This window comes from Polypterus senegalus, chromosome 11 (assembly GCF_016835505.1).
Source record: "Polypterus senegalus isolate Bchr_013 chromosome 11, ASM1683550v1, whole genome shotgun sequence".
In the NCBI taxonomy this organism is placed as follows: Eukaryota; Metazoa; Chordata; class Cladistia; order Polypteriformes; family Polypteridae; genus Polypterus; species Polypterus senegalus.
This window is the reverse complement of record NC_053164.1, coordinates 78546758-78573577: the sequence shown is the minus strand read 5'-3', so window position 1 is coordinate 78573577 and position 26820 is coordinate 78546758. Positions and strand designations below refer to the sequence as shown.

At 39.0% G+C, this 26820-nt stretch overlaps 3 protein-coding genes across 3 annotated transcripts in view; 1 reads left to right on the top strand and 2 right to left on the bottom strand.

Moving 5' to 3' along the window:
* atl3 (atlastin 3) overlaps positions 1-2049 on the bottom strand; it is an 86713-nt gene extending 84664 nt beyond the window's left edge. The window contains exon 1 of the mRNA XM_039769109.1: positions 1932-2049. The gene's annotated coding sequence lies outside the window, so the exon portion shown is untranslated. The remainder of the gene's footprint in view (positions 1-1931) is intronic.
* tmem223 (transmembrane protein 223) lies at positions 1787-13213 on the top strand. Its single transcript, XM_039769111.1, has 2 exons — positions 1787-2553; positions 12806-13213. Exons 1-2 carry the CDS (start codon positions 1911-1913, stop codon positions 13096-13098), a joined length of 936 nt encoding a protein of 311 aa, XP_039625045.1. The 5' UTR covers positions 1787-1910; the 3' UTR covers positions 13099-13213.
* A 400-nt stretch (positions 13214-13613) lies between these two features.
* si:ch211-145o7.3 (forkhead box protein N2) overlaps positions 13614-26820 on the bottom strand; it is a 38339-nt gene continuing 25132 nt past the window's right edge. The window contains exons 3-5 of the mRNA XM_039769110.1: positions 21219-21325; positions 21042-21106; positions 13614-14094 (exon numbers count right to left, since the gene is read on the bottom strand). Coding sequence (XP_039625044.1) covers positions 13658-14094; positions 21042-21106; positions 21219-21325 — 609 coding nt within the window. The 3' untranslated portion in view covers positions 13614-13657. The remainder of the gene's footprint in view (positions 14095-21041; positions 21107-21218; positions 21326-26820) is intronic.

Sequence of the window (26820 nt, the reverse complement as noted above, 5' to 3'; positions counted from 1 at the left end):
TCTAACGCAACATGAAACATAATTTTCTTTTGATTCATTACATTTTACTATTTTTTACTATGGTTAATTACTCGCTGTAATGTAAAATATTTAGGTCTATTATGTATATGTAACAATTCCCATGAAAATAACAATCTGTTTAAATTGTACATCTGCTTCCCCATACGTGAGCGACAGAGCCGCGAACTAGCTAGCGCGTAGCATTCGCCCAGGGGGTTGACAAGCGAAACAAGCAGGGGGCAGAGCTCCCTAGTATTAAAAGAAAGGAAATCAGAGCCGATTACTCTCTGGTACTGTTTCTTATGAAACTATTTCTGTACTTTTTGTTTTGGTGAAAACAAAGTTACAGTATGTCAGATGAATATTTTTTTAGATATAATGTGTTAAATCTGCATTTATACTTTTGGATAGAAATAAAACAGAATACTATTTACAATATTCATGCTGGCATCCTATCTGGGCCTGATGCTGCTGGGATAGGCTCTGGCCACAAAACCCTCTACCTCATTAAACAGGTTTGATTATGAATTGATGGATGGATATTATTCATCATAATAACGGTTTAAGCTCATATATTTTAATGAATACAATTTAATTTGGGAAAATAGTAGGATTAACAAGTCTGAATCAAATGACCTTTTGAACTAACTGAAAGTTTTGGATTAACTCAAGATATTATGAGGAAGCGGCCTGAGTTAAAATCTGACATGTTATACATAAGTAAACAATGTAAGTATGCTGCATTTTCCTAAGATGGTATTAATGGTGTTCGGGGTACTGTTGTGTGCGAAGAGTCTGAAACTCTGAGGAGCTGTAATTGTGGAGGCGACCATCATGCAGCTATTGTGTGATGTCCCGAGTTCAAGAGAGCTTAAGAGGTGCTATGTATTAAAACAATACAAGAAATTGCATATTGTAAAGCAGTGCAAGAGGTATAGACATGTTGGAATGAAGTACAAGAAATTAAAATCACAGAACATGTGGAAAATAAAAAAAAATTAAGTCTAAATTTTAAAAAAATGCTAGAAATCTACATCTAAAAAAATCTAAAAAAATACTAGACTCAGATAAAAGGCAATAAATGTAACTAAAGGCATGGAACATTACAAGTTTTAAAGATACATTGTTGGTAAAAGAAAACAATATTGTCGGATTTATGGTTGAAGTAGATTTTAGTATCATTCAAATGGAATGTAAAGCAGTAATATGAAAGATATCAAACAGCTGCAACAAGGTATCGTGAATTTTAGATGAGAGTACATGATGACTCTAGAGAAATCTTTTAAGCAATACTTTATTTAACAGAATGAAAATTCTTTAACAGTATGTGAGAAATGTAGTGGCAAATCAACAAAATGGCAGCCATGTGAGGTGTATAGCAAGGAATGGCCGCAGAAATAGCAGCCCCTGCCATCCAGAATGTTGGCAAGGAGTCTAAAATGTACAAAAAGGTTTTGTTTATTAGATAAATGACTACATACGAGAGAGGAACTAGCATAGGGACCACACAAACTAGCAAGCAAACTGTAAAGAGTCAGCCTCTTCATTCCAGTCACACAGGTTTCTTTCTAGGCGCATTCGTGGACGAAGTTAACTGATGATCATCCACAAGTCAGTTACCACATTTTTGTAATAATAGATCATATTCAGAAATAACAGTGGTAACATAATTCAGTTACATGAGTTAGTTAGTAGTCTGCCCGTGCAGACTTTCGAAGCTAAGACTGGCTACCTGTAACCCCGAACGAACACATGGCTTTTGACTTATTTTCAAGCTCAAGCTCACTAGTAGGGCTTTACGTCCCTTACGGGTTGCCGTAGCGTACACGGAAGACGTTCGCAGCGTTCTGCCCGGGGCATGTGTGTTGTTATTTTATATTCCTTATTCAGTATTAACGTAAAACTGTATAATGCTTGTATCATGTACTCACGTCTCTATAAGCAGACTCCAGCTTTTACCTTGGACTCGTCTATTTAATACCCGACGACTGATGGCTACAGGGAAATTACAGTTGACCTTGTTTCGTCCACCAAGCTTGTCCAAGTTGTTGAGTCGTGACAAGTGCGTTTTTGCGCTTTTTGCACGAAAGTGCTATTTGCGTTTGAAATACGAGCCGACACAGACAGTCAAAGCCTGCAGCTTCAGGGCGCCGCTGAGCCCCGCGTGGCGCTGCCTCGTGTCTCCGGCGAGCGGGGAGCAGACACCCGGCTCTCGTGCTTTTCTAATTCAGCGCGTCGGCACGCAATGGCGCAACCTTCACTCGAGTTCCGCGGCGAGGGCTGGTCTTCCTACGGAGGTGTCCCGGGATGTGCTGCTTTTCGAGCACGAAAGGACTACATTTTTCAGACTGCTAGGCTTTTTCTGTCTCGGCCAGTTTATCTTCTGGACCTACCTTGCGCATTTCGCCTTCACCACCCTGAAGGAAACAGGCTTCAAAGACACTGTTATTGTAGGCGACGAAGGCAAGAACCTACCGAAACTTGGAGGAATCTCGCTGAACCTGGGTTCAAATAAATGGCGATACGGCTTTACTGCTTCTTGCTTCACTGTGGGTAAGAACGGGGCACGGGTGGCATTCTGGCATTACGACACCAGGATCGTGTAATTAGATAGTGCAAGTAAGAAACTGTACCTTCAAAACGGTTGTTCATTTATATCACTTTAAAAACTAACAGACATTGTTACCTGTGCCGTTTTAGTTTTTGGGGATTTTATGTAAAACCTGGATACTCTCTACATGGTGTTCATGTAACTGTGCAGGTGATACTTGTCGCAACTTTGATACATTAATCCCCATCCAGTTTAGGGGAGAAGTCAAGTGGCCTTTTTCTGTCAGACAATCTAGATACATACCATGGTAGGCTATATTATGTAGTGGTAGGGCATTACAATTCCCAGGGGCACAGTGCAATATTTATACAATAAATAAGACAAAGTCTGAATTAGTGTAAGCTGCCCAAAATCAGGGTCAGATTAGGTTGGGGAGCATGCACTGGTACAGTGCCACATGATGAAATGGCGCAGCAGATTCAAGTGCCACACAGAGATGTGAATGTCACTGCTGGGGGTGTTCATAAGAAATGCAATGATAATTTTCATAAAAGTACATAATAAACAAGAAGGTTACATCATATATTTGAAATATTAAATTGCGTGCTATTATTTTTCATTTTGCATCCTCCGATAGAGGTTCATAGAGTGAGAGATCCCTAGTAAAGTATCAAAAACAACATCACATTTGTAACTACTGACCTTGAAGTACTTTTAAAATGATACCCACATGCTTATGTTTGAAATTTGTATTTTTTTTAACTTCTGGGAGTGACTCTTAGATGGCTGGGAGCACTGGTAAAGAATCAAATATTAAATATATATTTGTGATCAGCACCTTTTGTTAATGATCCCCATTTGTTTTTTTAACTTTTGTTAAAATGAGTAACTTTGAACCCTCATAACGTATTAAAGAGTGAACTTTTGGGGTCTGTTGATGTGGCTTTCTGATCAATTTTGCTGCAGACACCTATTAGTGTACTCTTTATCATAAGGTTGTTAATTTCCCGCATAAAATATGGTCCAAAAATGGTCTAAACATGACAGTTTTCCGGGCTTAGAGGGCCACAAAAAAGAGAGGATCCCCGCGGATGGAAGTGCTTATTGTATTTGGGAGCCTGACTGCCTGTGGGAAGAAGCTGTTGTTCAATCTGGCAGTGTTGGTCTGGCTGCAATGCCTTCTGCTTGATGGAAGAATGGAAAAGAGATTGTGGGCTGGATCCACCACAATGCTGGAAGCCTTATGGATGCATCACTTTGTGAACATGTCCATGATGGAAGGGAGAGAAGTCTTGGGGCCTCATGCATAAACGGTGCGTACGCACAGAAATGTTGCGTAAGAACTTTTCCACGTTCAAATCGCGATGTATAAAACCTACACTTGGCGTAAAGCCACGCACTTTTCCACAGTACCTCATTCCTTGTTGTACGCAAGTTCTCCGCTCGGTTTTGCAGACTGGCGGCACCCAGCGTCAAAGCAGTGCTACTGTTCCTGTGTGGTTACACCTTTATTTTCCTGACATGGCTTTATAAATACACTGAAACTAACCGCATATTATTTATTACTATAACGCATCTGATTGTAATTAACTTGTAACAATATAATGCTCCAGGGAACAGCCATAGTATTTCAAATACCATAACTGCTTTAGCATTGTTACTCTCACTTCTCCTTCTTCTTCTTTCAGCTCCTCCCGTTAAGAGTTGCCACAGCGGATCATCTTTTTCCATATTACTCTCACTGCACCACTCGGAGTATTTATATCACTGTATCTGAGTGTGAATCACAGCAGCAGCAGATCAGAAAGAAAATTATCAGTATACAGTTTCATGGACAGGCTGTCTCAGCCACTGCAAAACGTTTTAAAGCCTTTCCTGTACGGACCTCGCGGTTCAGAAACAGTTTCATCCCAAGAACTTTAAATGCACTCAATCATTTGCACCTTGTAGAACTGTTTGTACTTATAAGTACAATCACCCCACTGTAAACTTGCACTACAGTTATAATATTGCACAACATGAGCCACTTTATATAAAGTGCATATTTACATATGATGACGATATCATTTTTAAGGTGAAATGCAGCAAAATATGTTTGTTAAATTATAAACATTAAACTTTAACTTCATTTAAATAATCTATATTCTTCACTGGGAGTGTCGTGAAGGATAGAATAATTAAACATGTACTACGAAGATATTTCAATGTTCCTTAAACGTTTTGAAGAATCTGCGCTAAGCTTACAGATGGCTTAACTTCTATTAGGCCTACAGAGCTGATTGCGTGGCGATCGGTTACTTGGGGAAAGAAAAGCAAGGACTGCAGTGGCGGCTATGCCAATATATATTGAATATTAAACAGAAAGAGAAAATAACAACACAGCAAAAACGCAGCAACAAATTTCGGCAAAAGTTAAATGCTTGTGTCATGAGCACGAGGCGGCTATGCAGTGTCGGCAACGGACGTGGCCGTCCACCGTGCATAAGCTACCTTACTGACATTTGCGGGCGAAGGAGCCACCGATTCTTCCTCTGCCCAGTGCCACCACAAGCCTAGAGCCGCCCCTGAGTACTGCTGCAATAAATTATTTCATCGAAGTGAAACACGTTTAATAACGTGCTTTAACTCCTATCATCATGAAAATGACATCACATATACATGTCAGTATTTTAGTTATTCAGAGAGCTGTAGTATCATGAATGTAATGGATTCTGTGTCCAGTTGGAGGAAGAGAGCCAGTTTAAAAAGCAAGTAGTGATTCACACACACAGAGCACATAGAAGATCAAATACAAAACAAAGCATTTAACGTGCTACTTTAATTACGATGTGATTTGAGAAACTGGTTAATTAAACGATTTTACGATGAAGTTTATGATGTTCTACTTTAATGACAAAATAAACTACGTGATTAAAGTGTAAATGTTGAGATTGAAGTTGACATTTCGTGCTTTTCCCCCACTGTGTGCCTTTTTTCTCTGTACCCTAATAAGCTTTCATAGGACACTCAGACAGTGGGCTTACAACTCGGCTTTCCATGGCGACTTTGATATGTGACTTCTTTTTTATTTCCGGCACTGTGCGATTTTGTGAACGTGAGCTTTCAAGTTTCTCCAACACGCTATGTCACTCGATCAACTTCATTTTGTTGATTATACCACGGTTTATTTGAACAAATAGTATGTTTTTCCTTTGCCTCCACTTGGTATTCGCTGAAATTCTTATATTTTCGCCTGTGCTTTTCTCATTGTCTTTTCACAGAATGCTGAGCTTAAGGGCGATTTATATTGATTTGCATATTCAAAGAGGCGTAATTCTGGGTTCAAGTATTCAAGTATCTCGGGGTCTTGTTCACGAGTGAGGGAAGAATGGAGCGTGAGATCGACAGGCGGATCGGTGCGGCGTCCACAGTGATGCGGGCTCTGCATCGGTCTGTCGTGGTGAAAAAGGAGCTGAGCCGTAAGGCAAAGCTCTCAATTTACCAGTCGATCTACGCTCCTACCCTCACCTATGGTCATGAGCTATGGGTAGTGACCGAAAGAACGAGATTGCGAATACAAGCGGCTGAAATGAGTTTCCTCCGCAGGGTGTCTGGGCTTTCCCTTAAAGATAGGGTGAGAAGCTCAGTCATCCGGGAGGGGCTCAGAGTAGAGCCGCTGCTCCTCCGCATCGAGAGGAGTCAGATGAGGTGGCTCAGGCATCTGATCAGGATGCCTCCTGGACGCCTCCCTGGTGAGGTGTTCGGCACGCCCAAGCGGGAGGAGGCCCGGGAAGACCCAGGACACGCTGGAGGGACTATGTCTCCGGCTGGCCTGGGAACGCTTTGGGATTCTCCCGGAAGAGCTGGAAGAAGTGGCGGGAGAGGGAAGTCTGGGTCTCTCTGCTTAAGCTGCTGCCCCCGCGACCCGACCTCGGATAAGCGGAAGAGGATGGATGGATGGATGGATGGTAATTCTGGGTGGAGTTGGGGCGTTACATAAAGCGCGTGCACGAGCGTTATTTTTCACGCTGATCGGGATTTATGTAGCGGAAGAACGTGGAAGTTGGAGTACGCACAGATTCCTGCATCTGGATTTTTCTGTGCGTAAGCACATTTCGGCTTTTGTGCTTACACCATGTTATAGTGTGAATTCTACGCACGGCGTTATACATGAGGCCCCTGATGATTGTCTCTGAAGTGCACACTATCCATTGTATGGACTCATTACAGTTCCCATACCAGACTGCTGCAGCTGGTCAGGACACTTTCAGTGGTGCCCCTATAGAATGTGGTGAGAATATGATGTGAAAGGCTTGCCCTATTAAAACATTAGAAATCTTCTCATGAGAAAGAGGAATTTTTAGCCCAACAATCTTGTCCATTCTATTCATCTAGATTATCTAACATATCAAATTGAGACTGGTGGTCCCTGAAGCCCTGCTCTCCACCATGACATTGTAATTTTGTTCTGTGTGTCTGTGGTTTTTTTCTTGAAGAAAAACTTTCTAACATTTGTACAAAGTCTACCGTTAATAAGTTTCCAGCTGTGCCCTGTCTGTGTTCTGATGGAAGAATGTGTTGTAAAGTAAAAAATAGGGAGTGGTCTTGTATACTCTGATATGGGGATGGATATTTGAGGAAGAAACCACAAGACAATGATTATATTTTTATATTATTTACATTAAAGAACCATCAACAACAAATCAAATAAAATCAATAATATATTGAACAATTATAAAAGTAAAGTTGAATAAATCGGACTTTGCAGCTGCATAAATAAAAGGTAAAGTGCCTCTTCCAATTAGTGGAAATAGTCCAAAAGTTGATAGAAATCTACATTTTGTACCTAATGCTTGTATGCAAAATTTGGTTGACCAAAGTGAAAGCGTACTCGTACACACAAAGACATAATCCAAAAAATGATATTTTTGGACTCGGCAGGTCTACAATATCAAGATTAATCAAAATCTTGAAATGGAATATTTGGATGATTACAATACTTTCCCTATACTTCGTATAAGAGAAAGTAAAAACTGGAGTCCACTGTAATAATTCTCTTAATTTTTTAAACACTTTGTTGTGTTACCTCTTAATCTGTTTGCTTAAACTGAAAATATTTAACTGTTTTAGAATCTCTTCATTGGTTGTACCTCTTTCTCCTGGAATCAGCCTAGTTGCCTGTGAAGTTTTGTTTATTTTTTGTAATATGGAGACCACAGGTGAACACTGTGCTCCAGGTGAGGCCTCACTAGTGTGTTATATAACTTAAACTGAACCTCCATTGACTTATACTCCACATCTTGTTTTATATAACCTAATACCCAACTGGCTTTCTTGATCACTTTAGTACACTGTCTAGAGGAGTGCACTATGACTCCTAGGTTCTTGTCATAAGGTGTAGTTTAAGTTCCAGACCTTCCATTTTGTATTTAAAGCTGACATTTTGTTCTTCCTACATGTAATACTTTATATTTACTTACTTTCAAATTAGTCTTCCACAAATTTGCCCAAACCTGTATTCTGTCCAAAACCTTCTGTGACAGTTCAGCTGATTTCTACATCATCTGCCCTTCCACCTAGTTTGGGGTCATTTGCAAATTAAGCAGCTTAAGTTTGTCTAGTTCGCTAATGTATATGAAAAAGAGCAAAGGCCCCAGCACCAATCCCTGAGGAATACCACTTTAAACGTCACTTAATTCTGAAAAAAAAATCTTCCTCACCTTTGTGTTTGAGCCAGTTTTGCACCCACTTACAGTCTGTGCCCTGAATTCCCACTTCATTTATTCTGATTACCAACCTTTAATGTGGAAATGTATCAAACGCTCTCATAAAATCAAGATAAATAACATAATATGCATGTAACTGATTGTATTCTGTTGTTGCTTCCTCATGGATTTCTAACATTAGACACATCCTTGCTCGTCTGTACCTTCATTGACTCTTTGCTAATACTCCTGTTCTTGCCATGTGCTTCTCAATCTTTTCCTTAATAATTGCTCCATTATTTACCTGTGATATCTGTTAAGATTACTGCTCAACACTTTCTTGGATCAGCCTGATTACTCTTTTTGTACAACTGGATAATATTTTTCAGCCTCCAGTCTTTAGGAATTTTCCTAGTATGCAGAGAATGTGCCAAGGGTTTATATATGCAGTCAAAAACCTCCCTAAGCACTCAAGGATACTTATTACCTGTCCTGGTGAGTTGTTTGATCTCAGTCCATTTCAAACTAAGCACCTTCTTAGTAGTCCTCTTTATTGTTGTGAGGTTTTTGACTTCCTCACATGTGTTAACATCAATAAAGTACAAGTTCAAAGCATTTTCTATTTCACTGCTTGAATATTCTAGCTCACTTTTGCTGTCCCCAACACTCTTCACCTACTCCTTGACTCTTCTTTTACTAAAACATTGAAATAATCTCTTTGGATCCTTTTTCACCTTTTCTGAAATATCTCTGTTCAGCTCTCTTGTAGCCTTCTTAATTGCCTTTTTAACTGTTGCTCTCATATGCCCTATGGTTAGCACTAAAGTTACTTGTTGTAAAAAGCCGTATACAGCCATTTTTCTTTTGTAGCTTCCTTTTTAGCTCCTCATGTATCCTCTTCTAAGTTTTGTTTAGTTTCTTACGGCTTCTAAATTTTGGGATGGACTTGTCCTGGATTATTTGTAAACACTTTTAATCCTGTGCCACATCTCAAATGACTCAACACATAAATGTTTACCCCAATTTCTTACTGAAACTTTTAGAGGTTGCTCTAGTGGTAGTGGTTATGTAGCACCTTTCATAGTGAAATTAAAACCATTTCCATACTTGTTTCAGACATATTCACTCCACCTAGCCAAATCAAAGTGCATGCAGAACATGCTGTCCATTAGTTTTTTCTGTATACTTTAATTTGTTTTTCAGCAATCAAAATTGCTATACACTAAAATTAAATCCATCACTTACTGCTTCATAGGCTTTAAACGTCATCCATTTTTCAATTCAGCCGAGGATTACAGATAGCCAATAGTATTAAGAACAAGGAGGGAACCTTTGGAGGAATATTTTGGACTAAATTTAAATGAATAAATAAGTAAATATGCAAGCAATTAAATATATTATGAAAAGTGTAAAAACAGTTATGTGAGCATACATTTTTTTCATGAAATGATTTATTGCTCATTTCTTTATGTATTTAATCATTTCTTCATTTATTTCAGTGATTCGAAATGCCGCACGAAGTACATGTTGAAAGTGAAAACTGTTATTTTTCTCCCATAAGAGTTGTGAGGATGGGTTCTAGCGAGTACTGTGGTGTTTATTTTTAGATTGGTTAATATTTGGTAGAGAGGACACATCCTAAGAGTCCATGGATTCCCAAAGCACACGCTCAAAGTTGTGACTGTGTGCATCAAAGTGCAAGAAGTATCTGCTTATAATTGTTGAACTTGATGGCCAAATATTTATGCACATTCTACTGATGATTCACCAATCAAATCACAGTACTTGTTAAAACCCACCCTCTTAAGGTGTATTTTATTATTTAAATAATTAAATACACAAATCAATGAGCAATAAAAAGCATATTTCATGACACAATTATTTATTCTAGCATTGCTAATTGGTGTATAGTAGAAGTGAGCTAAAGTCTTACATAAAAGTGGAAAATAAACAGCCCTTTGTGCACTTAAATGTGTAGGAATTGTCTTTCTGAAATTTTAAGAGCAGCTTAAATCCACATTATTAGTAATTGCAGACCGAGAGCAGAGCGAAGCTGTCTAATTAGACAAGAGGTTCACTTCGTGCCAGGGTTTGAGCTCAAATGAAGAAACTACTCTAGAATGAATTCTGTTATCAAGAGATACTTAGATTCAGTCTAATCTGTGCTTGGGGTTAAAAAAGGTAAACCCCACAGTATTGTAAATTTCTGAGATTGGAATTGCCAATTTAGAAACCTTATCTAATTAACAGTGGGATTTGGTGTTTTTGAAAAAGGTAAGAATAAGCAAATCAGTCAAACTGGACTGCAGGGCCACATTTGAAAATTGCTGGAATTGTAGATGCCTTTGCCTTGTGTGACAAATAAAGGCTATGCTTGCTCAGCAGTAATTGGTCACAACTTGAGGCCAACTCCTGCAGCCGTTTTAAATACCAAATGTAAATGTCACACTTACTGGCAGGGGAATGTACTGTATGTATTGATTTGATAACGATGTACTGAACTGTGTTATAAATGCTATAGTGAAAGAAAATTTGGATTTTTGTATCCAGATTTCCTAAAGCCAGGTGCATTTGTTTAATATCTTTGATTTTGGCCCAAAAAAGAGAGATGGGAATGAAGAATATAGACTTTGATAAGTGTTTTCTGAAAACCTATGAACTGAAGCTTCTTCCTAAAAAGTGAAGTAAATTGTAGTTACCTTTTGGCTTTGTAATATGTCATTTTTTTTCATATCGCTTTATTATACAAGAAGTAAACTAAGTTATTTGTGCCGTGTCTTGCTACAATAAAATGATAGAATGGAATCTATACACCACTGTAAACAGTAAATGTAAAGCAGAACCACTTTAAGGCCTAAATAGTATTAAGCTCTTTTATAAGATTTAATAATGCATATCTTACTACCATTTCACAAAATAGTACTGGCTATCCATTTTCTTCCAAGTACTCATTTTAAATATTTGATATATGTTGTGGTAGTGAGGGACTTACAGCAGGCAAAAAGAAACTGAACACTTTTCCCCAAATTACTGGAATTTCATAACATTAATGTATGGTAATTTGTAGATATTTAGAAATAATGTACACTGAAGTTTACTTTTAAGATGTGGTGAAACTGTAAAATACATTTTTATCAGTATCAGAAAGGTTATAAAATATGTTCTGGTTTGTGCCCAGTTCTCTTGTAATGTGTGTGTCAAATCATTTTAGTAGAACACTAACCGACATACCCTATGTTCCCAAGATATGAATAATCGAGTGGGAAAACATGGCTAAACACAACCCACAATGAGACAACAGATTTTCTCTTAGACATAAGCGGTAACCCTGCAAGGCAATGACAAATTAATCGAGAAGAAAACACTGTACATACCTGGGGTGATACTGCTTGGGGCATACTGATGATGATGATGATGAGATCCTCTTCCTAGTGCACTCTTGTTGCCTGATGGAAGTTGTAGTCCATGTGTCTGCACTATTTTTTTTTGAGTTGCCCATTTCCATTATAACCCCTCTTCCTGATACAATGTATAGCCTATATTTTAAGCTGGACCAATGGCAAAGCACATGCAAAATTTTGTGAAAATCATTTAAGCTGCTTTTGTGTGATTAGCAAGAAGACAGAATTGCAAACAAACAGCTAACAATTGTATTTATTTAGATTTTACAATGCCTCATGAGTGTTTCTAATTGTGTCCCTAACACACTGTGAGCAGGAAATGCACACAGAAGATAACAAGGAGGTGGTTGGTGCATGTAAAAGAGCAGAGGTGTAAGTGACCAAGAGGCCATGTGTTCTAAATTAAGTCAGAAAAATAAAGGATGAAGTGAGCTACCTGCAAATTGTAATTGCTGGCTGTGTAAAGGTTGCTGATCACAAATGTAATATTTTTGACATTTGATTCTTTATTGGTGGAGTCACTCCCAAGTTAAAAATTCACACATAAACGTGGGGTACCATTTTAGTCTGTCAAGGCCTATGATTACGAATACAATGTTATTTTTGATCCTTTACTATCCCTAGAACCTGTATCAGAGGGTGAAAAATGACAAATTTATATTACAGTCAAGAATGACTTGAAACATTTAAAGTGAAGCACACATTTTAAAATTTAAAATATCTGACGCAGTTATTCTTGTTTGTACTGTACCACTACCTCTATTCCCATTACATTTCTTATTAACACCCCAAATTGGGATGGCCTACACTAATTCAGACAATTTTTTAAATGTTTAAAAAAGAAAACCTGAACAGTATTATCAGGCTATGAAAATGTAGATTTACCTTATTGTTTTAAGTAGTACAAAATGTTTACTCTTCTGCCAGTATTGTAGATTTGTTTGTACTGCATTTCAGTTGTACTTGTTTTTTTAGGAAATTGTAAATTGTTGTTAGGAAAAAATGCATAGTTGTCCAAATGAACAAATAAATATGTCACAGGATTATTTCTAAATTTGTCTGCAACAAGTCAGGGAAGGCTTATTTATTTTACACATTTGCTACAATTAAAAAGATGGGAAATTTGCATTGTTAAATGTACTTAAACATGCAGTTTCTAATCTTTGCAGGTTCTCTAATTCTTGCTGCTGGTGTGGCATTTGCTCGACGCTCAGTAAGTCGGGTTGTTCTTCGGAAAGGAGGTCAAGAAGTCCATTTCTCCACATACTATCCTTTTGGAATGAAGTCAGAATTCACTGTGCCACTGCGTCATGTGTCCAGTGTAGCTCATCGAGCTGAAGTTCCTTCAATGATACCGGTAAAGATAAAAGGGCATCCTCTCTATTACCTGCTTGACAAGCAAGGACAACTGTATAACCCTAAGCTCTTTGATCTTACTGTTGGGGCCTATAGAAAACTGTGAGCAAACTTCAACTGTAAATGCATTCAAGTTTATGGTATTTCTGATAGATGATGCTGTCTTTAAAATATTTCCATAATTCTTTATATTTACAGAATAAAGCCTGGGAAACATGGAATTACAGTGTTACTTGTTTCTGTGTACAAGCTGCTGTAAAATAATAGTTTATTCTAATGAAAGACTGGTTTGGGTTAAAACCGAGTGCTTGGCAAACTTGCCAAGAGTTCTTATTTTGTGACTGACGTGTTACTGATGAAACATGTCAAGTAATTGACTAAAAAAGTATTTATTTTGTAAAATCAACCAAGTGGAAGTAACAGTACAGGTTGCTCTAATATTTTAAGGAAAAAAGAGCTTTGCACTGTTGGGCATGAAACAAGTCAATGTAAAGATAGTAAATTATAGAAAACGTGGGATTGAACACTTTTAATCATCATTGTATTTGAGAAGTGATAGATTAGTCTTTAATGAGATTTATAAATGTCCAATAAGTCGTTATTGCATGAGAGGGAGTACAAAGAAAATTGCCATAAACATGAAATAAAATTGAAAAATCTTTTGTTTAATAGTTAACTCTAGCTAAATTTAAAAGCGATCCGGCAGCTGCATGAACTTCTTCATCCAGTTCTAAGACTTCCACTGTTTCTACACGCAGGTCCAGGCCGTTGTCACTTTCTGCCTCAAGTATAAAGTATTCGTGATATTCAATGTAGCCACTATCTGCCAGGGGATCTTTTGGACAGTCATCCCCTTCTTCCATCTCGCAGTACTCATTGGCCCCTAACTCATCTAGCACCTCTCCTTCAGTCACAAAAGAATTCATGTCCACATGGAATACTCCCTCACTTAAGGAAGTCATATCACCTGCTGCAATGGAAGCAGCCATTTTGTAGATGGTGTAGGTGTGATCTTCACCGTGGTCTGAGTTTAAGGGGCTTAATTCCCAGGGGTGTCCTGTATCAGTAGAGATGATTTCAGAAGATACATCAGTCCTGGGTTCTAAAAAAAATAAAAAAAATAAATGAAGATGTGTGTGTGTGTATCCATCCATCCATTATCCAACCCGCTATATCCTAACTACAGGGTCACGGGGGGTCTGCTGGAGCCAATTGCAGCCAACACAGGGTGCAAGGCATGGAACAAATCCTGGGCAGGTGTGTGTATGTATAGTGTATTTTATATATATATATATATATATATATATATATATATAGGATGTAAGAAATTACATTCTACAGTGCATCCGGAAAGTATTCACAGCGCATCACTTTTTCCACATTTTGTTATGTTGCAGCCTTATTCCAAAAAGGATTAAATTCATTTTTTTCCTCAGAATTCTACACACAACACACCATAATGACAACGTAAAAAACGTTTACTTGAGGTTTTTGCAAATTTATTAAAAATAAAAAAACTTAGATAGCACGTGTACATTAGTATTCACAGCGTTTGCCAAGAAGCTCAAAATTGAACTCAGGTGCTTCCTGTTTCCCCTGATCATCCTTGAGATGTTTCTGCAGCTTAATTGGAGTCCACCTGTGGTAAATTCAGTTGATTGGACATAATTTGGAAAGGCACACACCTGTCTATATACAGTAAGGTCCCACAGTTTACAGTTCATGTCAGAGCACAAACCAAGCATGAAGTCAAAGGAATTGTCTTGAGGCACAAATCTGGGGAAGGTTACAGAAAATTTTACAGTGGCCTCCATCATCGTAAGTGGAAGAAGTTCGAAACCACCAGGACTGTTCCCAGAGCTGGCTGGCCATCTAAAGTCAGGGAGGTGACCGAGAACCCGATGGTCACTCTGTCAGAGCTCCAGAGGTCCTCTGTGGAGAGAGGAGAACCTTCCAGAAGGACAACCATCTCTGCAGCAATCCACCAATTAGGCCTATATGGTAGAGTGGCCAGATGGAAGCCACTCTTTAGTAAAAGGCACATGGCAGCCTGCCTAGAGTTTGCCAAAAGGCACCTGAAGGACTCTCAGACCATGAGAAACAAAATTCTCTGGTCTGATGAGACAATGATTGAACTCTTTGGTGTGAATGCCAGGCGTCACGTTTGGAGGAAACCAGGCACCGTTCATCATCAGGCCAATACCATCCCTACAGTGAAGCATGGTGGTGGCAGCATCATGCTGTGGGGATGGTTTTCAGCGGCAGGAACTGGGAGACTAGTCAGGATAAAGGGAAAGATGACTGCAGCAATGTACAGAGACATCCTGGATGAAAACCTGCTCCAGAGCGCTCTTGACCTCAGACTGGGGCGACGGTTCATCTTTCAGCAGGACAACGACCCTAAGCCCACAGCCAAGATATCAAAGGAGTGGCTTCAGGACAACTCTGTGAATGTTCTTGAGTGGCCCAGCCAGAGCCCAGACTTGAATCCGATTGAACATCCCTGGAGAGATCTTAAAATGGCTGTGCACCAACGCTTCCCATTCAACCTGATGGAGCTTGAGAGGTGCTGCAAAGAGGAATGGGCAAAACTGGCCAAGGATAGGTGTGCCAAGCTTGTGGCATCATATTCAAAAAGACTTGACGCTGTAATTGCTGCCAAAGGTGCATCGACAAAGTATTGAGCAAAGGCTGTAAATACTTATGTACATGTGATTTCTCAGTTTTTTTATTTTTAATAAATTTGCAAAAACCACAAGTAAACTTTTTTCATGTTTTCATTATGGGGTATTGTGTGTAGAATTCTGAGGAAAAAAGTAAATTTAATCCATTTTGGAATACGGCTGTAACATAACAAAATGTGGAAAAAGTGATGCGCTGTGAATACTTTCCGGATGCACAGTATGTAATCAGTAAAGAAAAGAAAAAAGATGGTGTAGGAAGTATTTACCCCCCAGTTGTGATGTCAGAATTGTCCATGTTACAGCTTAAAATTGAATTTTATAAAATAATTGTAAATGCAAAATATAAAACTGAAAAATGCTGCTTTGGAATGTATTCAAAATTGAGGGTAAAATAGATGGAGTGATACAGCTACTGGAAAAAACCTCACACAGTTTGCAAAACATCACCAAATCGTATTTAACAAGACAGTGACCTAAATACAAGGCCAAAGCTACTCTTTAATGGCTTAAACAGAAGGTGAAACTCTAGAGCGCCTCATTTAAACCCCCTCACTCAAGACTGCTGTACACCATCGATTCCTAAGTAACCTGCAACTCATAGAGCAGATTTTAAAAAAAAGTGGAAGAAACTAACCTTGCAAAATGAGGAAAACTGGTTACAGTGTAAGATTTGAAGGTACAGTATACCTGTCGCAAACGGTAAATGCTTAAGAACTAAAATTTCCAGTTAGATTTTTTTCAGTTTTTAATTTTTTTTTTAATTTTACATTATTATTGCCCATGCAATATTAATGTTTTGTTTACCAGAAAATATAAAATTGTTGAAGTTTTAAATATACTAACTGCATATATAAAAAGCAAGAAAGGGTAATTGTGTTCAAGCTGTCTTTATACTTTGATTAAATTTGCACAGATATTTTCTTTGCCAAGTGTATGGAAGTCTGTACTTTTACATGTAGGTACCTCGACCATGCACATCAGAGGTTAACTTGTGTATTACTCAAGTTATGTTTTAATTTGTCTGCCAGCTTTTATTTTACATTTCACAAATTATAATTACTCTATTCATTACATCTTGCCTGAAGAAGGGGCCTGAGTTGCTTCGAAAGCTTGCATATTGTAATCTTTTTAGTTAGCCAATAAAACGTGTCATTTTGCTTGGCTTTTCACTACATTCATAATGGCTAACACGGTACAACACCCTAGTACTAAATCTGTCAAAGTAGTTTTTAAAAAGTTTCCTAATTCAGATAAATTCAAACATGTATTAATAAATCCTGCTATCAGCGGCATATTCACTGTTGTGCACATCAAGTATTTTCATTTTAAAGTCCCTCTTTCATGCACAAATTACACTTTTAAATTTCAATGAGAGGTGAAGCAAAATGACCCCTTTTATTGGCTAACTGAACAGATTACAACATGCAAGCTTTTAAGACACTTCAAGCCCCTTCTTTAGGCTTGGTATTTTTTATGTATTTATTATTACAGAAATAGAAAAACCTGCGTGTGTGTTTGTGTACGAATATTTGTCTGGTATGCAAACATACACCGCTATTTCTGCAGAGGTTTGCACAGATTTCCCATTTGAAGAGGGCTAGATGATTTTCCACAGTTTCTCCCAGGGTACCTTTAGTGACTAAATAAAATGGAAACAGTGTATAAGCCAATTGGACTCCTCTTTATTTAAAAGAAAATTCTCAAAAGAAAACTACTATGCTACAGCATCTAAGTTTTCATAATCTGGTTAATGTCCGCTCAACATTTTTTGAATTTTCTAGTGTATTAGTTTCTCTAATAATTCAGGTTTTTGTTAAAAAATACATTTTCTATATATAAATGAAAACAGGAGTATGTGATTAGGCTTTTTGAGACTCGCAGTGTTTTACTTTGATCCACTGATTTCATTTCCAAAGCCAAAAGAGACTTCTGGAGTGCAGATTAATAAGTACCCCAGTGATGGCCTTTTTAATGCAGCAGAAAAAACAAACATCCTAAACGTCTCAACACGCATGGTCAGAAATGGCAGTCTAAAATGGGAGTGTTTGTAGAGGCCAATTCTGTCCTTTTTTATTTAAAGAAGTTAAACATCAGACAGTGATGGCAAGTATTTCATTTGTAATGTGGAATTTTAGGTACTTTGTTGTTTTCCCAGAAGCTTTACTGTGTTTATTGATCTCCTTGTCTCCTGGGTGGTACACTGTGTGAAACAATAAGTAGAAAATAATGAGGGGGAAGGTGGCTTGGGTATAAAAAGATTTTTGTAAGATTAAACAGTCCCCCTGCCCCCTACACATGTAATTTGCACTCAAATACCAGACTGCATTACCCTACTGCAAAAACAGTAAAAATGACCCGTGTGGTTACAGTTGCCTTAGTTACAGCTGTCACCATGGCAATCTGAAACAAACCCACCCCAGCACCCGCCTGAAAGGAACATCTGTGAGATCTGGAGGCCTCCTTTGAGCAAGATTACAACGTTAAAATATTTACAATGAAGTCACGAGATGTCATTGAAAAGAAAAACATTTTCCTTCTTTATTCCACTAAATAGACACATAAAGCACCTATGTTGAAAAAGAACCTACATGGCCTTAGCTGGACCACAGCTTTTCATAACAAGAGGCGATTCAATTTAGGCGCTCTTGGCATTTGTTTCCTTGCTAGGAAATTAAATTGCACTTCAATAACTCATATTGTCATTGTACATGGCTCTTAATACTTTCAGGAACTTTCTGAAATGGAGGTCATATTTTCTCTCTTCAAAAAAGCAATTTTGAGCTTATTCTTCATTTAGACGTGCTACTTTTGCGGTCTCTGGTTGACATATCTAATTTATTCTTTTATGTCCAGTGAGGAGTATGTAGGAGAAACATCAGCTAGGATAGTTTTATGTTTAGTGTTGTAATATAAGGTGGTGTGTGTGGTAAGGCAGGTAATGGTGTTATCAGTTTGGAAATCAAACAAGCGGGTCATTAAACTTACATTTGTATTAAACCTCTGGGTTAGACCTTTAATATATACGGAGTGTCAGCCTGAATGTAATGGCTTAGCTAGCTGACAACCGAGGCTTTGGGAAATGCAGAGTTTTCTTCGTCTCTCTACATTCAAGTTAGTTTTATCCATTTACTTTTGTTTCATCCCACACCTATAGATTACATTTTTGTCCCTAAATTGCCTTTTCATGTGTAGACAGAATTGTGTAGTGGAAACCAACAATTCTAAGACCATTTTAGTAAAAGGGTTGTAACATAGCACAGTCAAACCCACTTTGTCCAATTACGAGTCATGTGGTTTGCAGCCTATCCCAGCAGCACCAGCCAGAAGGATAGAAAAACCCTGGACTCAGATATCAGGACAACGTGCAAACTTCACACAGCCAGACATCTACTTACAGAATTATGGATCTGAGAGACAACAGCTCTCTACTTACTGTGCTGTCCTCACTGTTTTAAAAAGTTGTTTAGATAAAACAAGTTCATTAAAATATTACTAAGGCTTGAAACACATTTTAACAGTAGGCCTGTGGTAATTTATAAGTCAGGCTCGGAAGCCAAAAAAATAATCTACTGAATTACTCCTGCTGTGTCTGTTAGTCCTTGGTTTCCTAAACGAGATGGCCAATTAAATAAAACGTTCTGAAGCTTACAGCGTTCATGTTTACTATCTTCTGCCTTTACCTGCCAAAGGCAGGGAATTGTAAGACCATCCCAAATACTGTGTCTAGGGATACCTATTTAGAGTTCTGTTCTGTGACCCAAAAACTTAATATTTTCTTTGCCTGGCACACGAAGTACCAGTGGGTATTAGGAGCATAACTAAGTACTATAATATTAACAAAACATTTTATTTATATAGCGCCTTTCCCATGCTCAAGACTCTTGGAAATCTGGCTGAAAAAAGACTTGGTTGAACAAATGTGTTCATCCCAGTAGTGACTTCCTCAAAATTCTGTTGGTCACCAGTTTGGTTCAGTGAAAAGAATCATACAGGTGTATGTGTCTGGAAACAAAGTTATCTTTACAACATAACAAAACTTAACAGTTTTCACAAATGGAAGGAGGATCATTCAGAGCTTATAGCTAAATGATCTCCTCATGTGAGGTTGGTTACTTTTAGCCCCAGTACACTCCTCCAGATAGACTTGATGGATGGCAAGGTTTTGGCTTCAGCTACTTGACTGTATAGTTTGTTGTAGATTTGTGCAAATGCTTATGTGAACAACTGCTTTCTTGGTTTTCATTGTGTGTAAATGGAGTCTCTCCTCTCGTGATGCACATCAGCTTGTATGATTGGCCAGTTAAGGAAGTGTTCAGTAATCAAGGTGACATAATTAGACTACCTCTGAGCGATAAATGGTATGTGTTAAAAGTAATTGATCTTTTATATCAAACTGCAACAGGCCCATATGACCCCAAATTGAATTAAGCAGGTTTAAGAATATATTTTTACATAAATGAACAGGCATACTTCATGCTGTATGTATCCCATAAAACATCAATATTTCCACAGCCAATATATCTGACTATTTCCTTCTCTTTCAGTTGAGTTTCTTGCATCTATTTACTTGACCCACTTACTGTAGTGTAGGGTGGTTTTTGATATCCTGGCAAGTTTGCCCGCAGTGTGGACACTAACTTTAAACAAAGTGTCAATATGCTGCAAAGAACAAACATCCATACATATGCATTCAATTTCTGTTATGTTTTATCTAACATAAACATGTTCCGAATGTGAGGAGAAACCAGAGTATCCATGGAAAAGGAACTCTGAGAATATCTAAACTCTACTGTGGGTGCATCGGGAAGTCAATTCAGGCCTCCTACAACAGCAGTAACCCCCAAAAGTAGCTGACATTTTCTTATATTTTGACCTGTTAATAAACTATATATCAGCCTATTATCCAAAACTGTCTCTTTCTGCTTGTAATTGTGCTGTTGGGCACTTTTACTGGCGTGTTTCTGTCGAGTTTTACATTGTATATTATTCCACATTTACATTTAAATGGATCTGAACTAGTGCATGTTTTACCAGTGTAAATGCAGTGGGGCAAACTCAGTTCTCTGTTACCTCTTAAGGGCTCCTTATTTGCACTAGCTAGCTAGGCTAAATGGACGTGAATGGGTGATGCAACTTCTGCAGGAGAGTGTTCTGCCCCTGCACATACAAGCCACGATACTTAAAGTGCTGTATACTGTAGTGAGCAGCCATGTGCACCTCATCTCTTCTATAACTCTCGCTGTCCACTTGCCTGTTGTGTTTCTATTGTCTTCTCTACATGTTCCTCCTTGTTGTCTCAAGCTCTTTTACTGTTGCTTGTCTCTTTCATTTTGACATGAACAAGTCACCTGACACAAACACATACCTTGAAAATCACGACTCTCTGCTTCATAGACTGTCTCAAAAGTCGGGCTGGTTTCAGTGCTGAAACTGTACAAGAACCAAAATGAAGATTGAATATATTACTGTTAAAAAAAATAAACATTAATAATAATAGAGGTGTAACATCCAGAACGTTCTACCTCAAAATAGCTTTGATTACCTCACTGGAGTGGTGCCCATGCACAAACTGTTGGTTTTATTAAGTGCTTCTATAAGCGCTGGTCTGTATTCTGGATCCACAGTCCATAATGAGCCTTTTCCCATATTCTACAACACAAAGAGGAAAGAGTGAGACCTTAAAATATCAGACATTGACTGTCCAGAAACACAGCCTGTAAGCACCCAAACAAAATTATACATTTGTATGAATGTTATGCAATTACAGCATCAGGAAAAAAAAATATAAACAATTTGAACATTTAATCTGTAAATTCTGATTTTTTAAAATTTGGTGAAATTTGAAAGTTGGCGGTGCAGACCTTGTGTGGCCATATCAGGATATTTGACTGCCATGTTAATTTCCAGGTATGTTATGTTGCCACCCAGCAAAAAAATTAGTTTAGGCAGGTAATAGGGAAGAAAACATATTAAAACAGATTTCTACTTAATACGATTTTATAGGAAACAAAGAGAACCACTTATCATTGGGGGGTTACAGGGAGCAAAGTTAAAGAAAACTGCATTCATTTATTAATTTTTCAGAACCCTCTTATTCTAATAGTGGGTCACAAGGGGTGTCCATTCCCTATACGGGCAGCCAGCATTCAGCCAAAAGCTTGACTCAGTATGACTGTAGAGAAGTGGTCTCCTGGCGACAGCTGCTTCATCTCTTTATTGTCTTTTTATTGCAGTTAAGTCATTAAACTATAGGGAACATCCTTTTCCTCCCAAACAGTTAAGTAAGACAAAAGGTCTGAAAACAGAAGTATAATAAAACAAAGATGGCAGAATGTGTCAAACTCACAAATTCATAGTAAACGCCGCCTCTGCACTAGGCTCACTGGCCTAGAAGATAAGGAGTCAGCCTGTGTAGCGGAGGATTGTGTGCTCGCATCCCATATGGGTCAGAGGATCACTGTTTAGGTGCAGGCAGTATGGTGTGCTGGGTAAGACAAAGGACTTTAAATCAAAAGATTCTGTGCTCCAGTTGTACAAAATGCACGTAAACAAATGTAATGTACCCTGATCTTTTCAGTCACCTTTCACAAAGGTGTCGGCCAAATACATAGTAATAATAATCTCCGTTTTTCTTTGGCTTCAATAAAGAGAAATGGCAGGCCACTGCGCGCTTAGTCAGGAGCTGGCTTGGCTGGCTGCCGCTCAGCCTCGCTTTTCTAGTTTAGATTCCTAATTTGTCTGATGTGTCTGCTGTATTTCCTTATTGCTTTGGGACTTCCTATGTCTGCTGTACCTCTTTTGCTGGTTTGCACCTGCATTATGGACTTTGATCCCCTAGGAACCTGCACTTGGTGAGCAGCGCTATGGAAGAACCAAGGAGTTTGTACTGTTAGATTGTATTTCTCAGGTGGTACTTATAGATTGGCCATCTAGCGCTGCCAAGAGGATTATTTTTTGACATCCATTGCCCACCCAGCATACCTGGAAGGGGCCTCTCTCTGAATTGTCTTTCCAAGATTTCTTCCATTTTTTTTTCCCTTACAAGGTTTGTTTTTTTTTTTTTAAGTGTTTTTTCTTGTTTTCAAAGGGAGTCGAGACTGGGGGTTGTCGAAAAACAGTGCCTGTTGAAGCCCATCGCCTTGTCTGATTTTTCGGTTACACAAGAAATAAATTGTTTTACCAGGCAGGTTTGGAAAGGATGGATATATTATAAGGTCTTGTTTTATTCTCTCATTGATTTCAGGTTTATAATGTTTGATTTATATTGATTCTCACAAATTTTCAGTCTTGTTTAAATTTGTAATAGTCTGATCACAAAAAACACAATATCCATCCATTCATTTTCAACAACTTGGAATTACTGCAATTAGAGCAGCACTGGATTAAGGAAGGAATGTCTTAATTGTAGACCACTCAGATATACTAACCAGTATCTGTGCGGTTTTCTTCTTTGTACTTTGCATTCTTCCTACAGCCCTAAATCAGGTGAAGGAGTGAATGGAGTGTATGGATGAGTATACCAACATGCAGTCCAGAATTGGCATCTGCCTCCCATACAGTGATGCTAGAATAAGCTCCAGTCTCCTACAACCCTTTATTGAAATATACAACAACTAGCCAACCCGCGGCGTACCATACGCCGCATAATCAGGCCGGTTTTTTAATGATTTTTAAACACAGGGATAAAATTAACATTTGAAAAATCTGTAATGTAATAAATCAACAAGAAAAGCAACATTGTAACAATGCACGGAACGAACCAACACATAATCATCCGTGACTGAAAACTGGAGGACCACCTTCACGCCTTCCCCTGCCAGACGGAGGGATGGGGGTGCACGGCACTCAGTCGCGGAGTGTGAAACGGGAGGAGAGAAGGACGTCCATTCAGCTCCGTCCGTCATGCTAGTCTGCTGATTTCTCATTCAGTATGCACTGCCCGCTCATGTGCCCACCTCCAACTTGTCACAGTCCAGAAGCACCTGTGACTCATGTAGACGTTTCATTGCTCTGTGCGGTTTTGGCTGCTTTTCTATATATAATCCACCAAGACACCCAATCACAGTAGTAGCGAGGTGGGAGGGGGGTGTGTACGAAGGGTAGGGACGAAAACAGTGGGAGCGTATGAGTCGCACTTAGTGGAAATTCCACGGTTTGCAGCCCGAATGGGGTTCAACGGCTTACCCGCGCCTAGACACACGCTCAATGTCATGCATAACTATTTATTGAATGCTAAACACTTCTGGAAAGACACGGTTGTCTAAAACGGGTTGGTGTGAGAATACAACAGTAAGTGAATGAAAAGATGGAACTCTGGAGAGAGCAAAATACAACACAATAGTGAACCCGTGGCATAACAAATGCCGCATAATTATTTATTGATGGTTGAACACTTCTGGAAAGACACAGTTGTCTAAAAAGGGAGGGTTTGAGGATACAACAGAAAGTGAATGAAAAGATGGAACTCTGGAGAGAGCAACATATAATTGTCCGTGAGTGAAGAAGACGCATATTTGTCGCAGATGCGAATTGCTTTATGTAGCATGTAAAACAGTTTGCTATGGTGCACGAGGTCGTGCGTCGTAATCGAAAAGTCAGTTTTTAAAGACTGCTTACTTCATTGTGTGGGATACCCCTCGTAAACCGTTTTACACGCTGCATATGGCGACTCACCTCCGCGAGAAACATGCCTCTATGAACAATCAAGGTGGCTCGGAAGTACATGAGGCCTCTACGACAGACGAATATAAATGACGCTGTTCTTTCTGTGTCGTCGCGTTCGAATTCGTGGTCTTGGAGTTTGTGGGCGTGGCTCCTCCCTGCGTGCGCTATAGGTGTCTTACATGTCGGCAGCTTAGTGAATCGTTTTCCATGGGTGTCTTGCCTTAGTGAATTAGATAGATAGTCAGGTCTTGTGAAAAGATCATTCCCACCTTACAGGACCTGTACAATTCTATATTCATGAAATGGGCAGGGACAATCATCACTGTCCCCTCAGATCCAGGCCATAACCTTTTTGAACTTCTCCCATCTACCAGGCGTTACAGATTAAACCACGCCAAAACAAGCTGATATAAGAACAGTTTCTTTCAACAGGCCATGAAGCTCACAAATCGCTAATTCAGCTGTCCTTGCTCAGTGTGGGCACCCCCCTCCTCCCTATAGCTTGCAATATTCTTACATACTGCATATGGAAGTTATTGTGTATATACTTTAGTATATACTGCACTGCTTTGCCGTTTCTATGCGTATGCTTATATTGAATGTCTTATACAGAGCATCCGGAAAGTATTCACAACGCATCACTTTTTCCATATTTTGTTATGTCACAGCCTTATTCCAAAATGGATTCAATTCATTTTTTTCCTCAGAATACTACACACAACACCCCATAATGACAATGTGAAAAAGTTTAGATTTAGAGTTTAGAGATTTTTGCAAATTTATTAAAAATAAACAAATTGAGAAAGCACATGTACATAAATCCTTAAAATGTTTCTGCAGCTTAATTGGAGTCCACCTGTGGTAAATTCAGTTGATTGGACATGATTTGGAAAGGCACACACCTGTCTATATAAGGTCCACAGTTGACAGTTCATGTCAGAGCACAAACCAAGCATGAAGTCAAAGGAATTGTCTGTAGACCTCCGAGACAGGATTGTCTCGAGGCACAAATCTGGGAAAGGTTACAGAAACATTTCTGCTGCTTTGAAGGTCCCAATGAGCACAGTGGCCTCCATCATCCGTAAGTGGAAGAAGTTCAAAACCACCAGGACTCTTCCTAGAGCTGGCCGGCCATCTAAACTGAGCGATCAGGGGAGAAGGGCCTTAGTCAGGGAGGTGACCAAGAACCCGATGGTCACTCTGTCAGAGGTCCTCTGTGGAGAGAGGAGAACCTTCTAGAAGTACAACCATCTCTGCAGCAATCCACCAATCAGGCCTGTATGGTAGAGTGGCCACTCCTTAGTAAAAGGCACATGGCAGCCCGCCTGGAGTTTGCCAAAAGACACCTGAAGGACTCTTACACCATGAGAAACAAAATTCTCTGGTCTGATAAGACAAAGATTGAACTCTTTGGCGTGAATGCCAAGCGTCACATTTGGAGGAAACCAGGCACCACTCATCACCAGGCCAATACCATCCCTACAGTGAAGCATGGTGGTGGCAGCATCATGCTGTGGGGATGGTTTTTAGCGGCAGGAACTGGAAGACTAGTCAGGATAAAGGGAAAGATGACTGCAGCAATGTACAGAGACATCCTGGATGAAAACCTGCACCAGAGCGCTCTTGACCTCAGACTGGGGCGACGGTTCATCTTTCAGCAGGACAACGACCCTAAGCCCACAGCCAAGATATCAAAGGAGTGGCTTCAGGACAACTCTGTGAATGTTCTTGAGTGGCCCAGCCAGAGCCCAGACTTGAATCCGATTGAACATCCCTGGAGAGATCTTAAAATGACTGTGCACCGACGCTTCCCATCCAACCTGATTGAGCTTGAGAGGTGCTTCAAAGAGGAATGGGCGAAACTGGCCAAGGATAGGTGTGCCAAGCTTGTGGCATCATATTCAAAAAGACTTGAGGCTGTAATTGCTGCCAAAGGTGCATCGACAAAGTATTGAGCAAAGGCTGTGAATACTTAAGTACATGTGATTTCTCGGTTTGTTTTTTTTTTAATAAATTTGTAAAAACCTCAAGTAAACTTTTTTCACATTGTCATTATGGGGTGTTGTGTGTAGAATTCTGAGGAAAAAAATTGATTTAATCCATTTTGGAATAAGGCTGTGACATAACAAAATATGGAAAAAGTGATGCGTTGTGAATACTTCCTGGGCGCACTGTATGTATCTCAAGTGTGTATGTGTAAATATGTGTATGTCTGTCAAATGACTATATATAAATTAATAATGTATATGACACAAAGCACCTGTCCAGCTCCTTCTATTATTTATTATTCTGGAGGCAAAAAAGAAAGAGGTGAAAAACTGCATAGCACCTTTACAGATCATGACAAAATAAAGCAATCTTGTTAAACCATTAGTCTTCATAAGCAACTGGAGGTCCAGTGTCTCTTTATGGAGTATTCCGATGTTAACAAGCACAACCTTTTCACAAACGAGAGGAGACCATTCATTCCATCAAGCCCA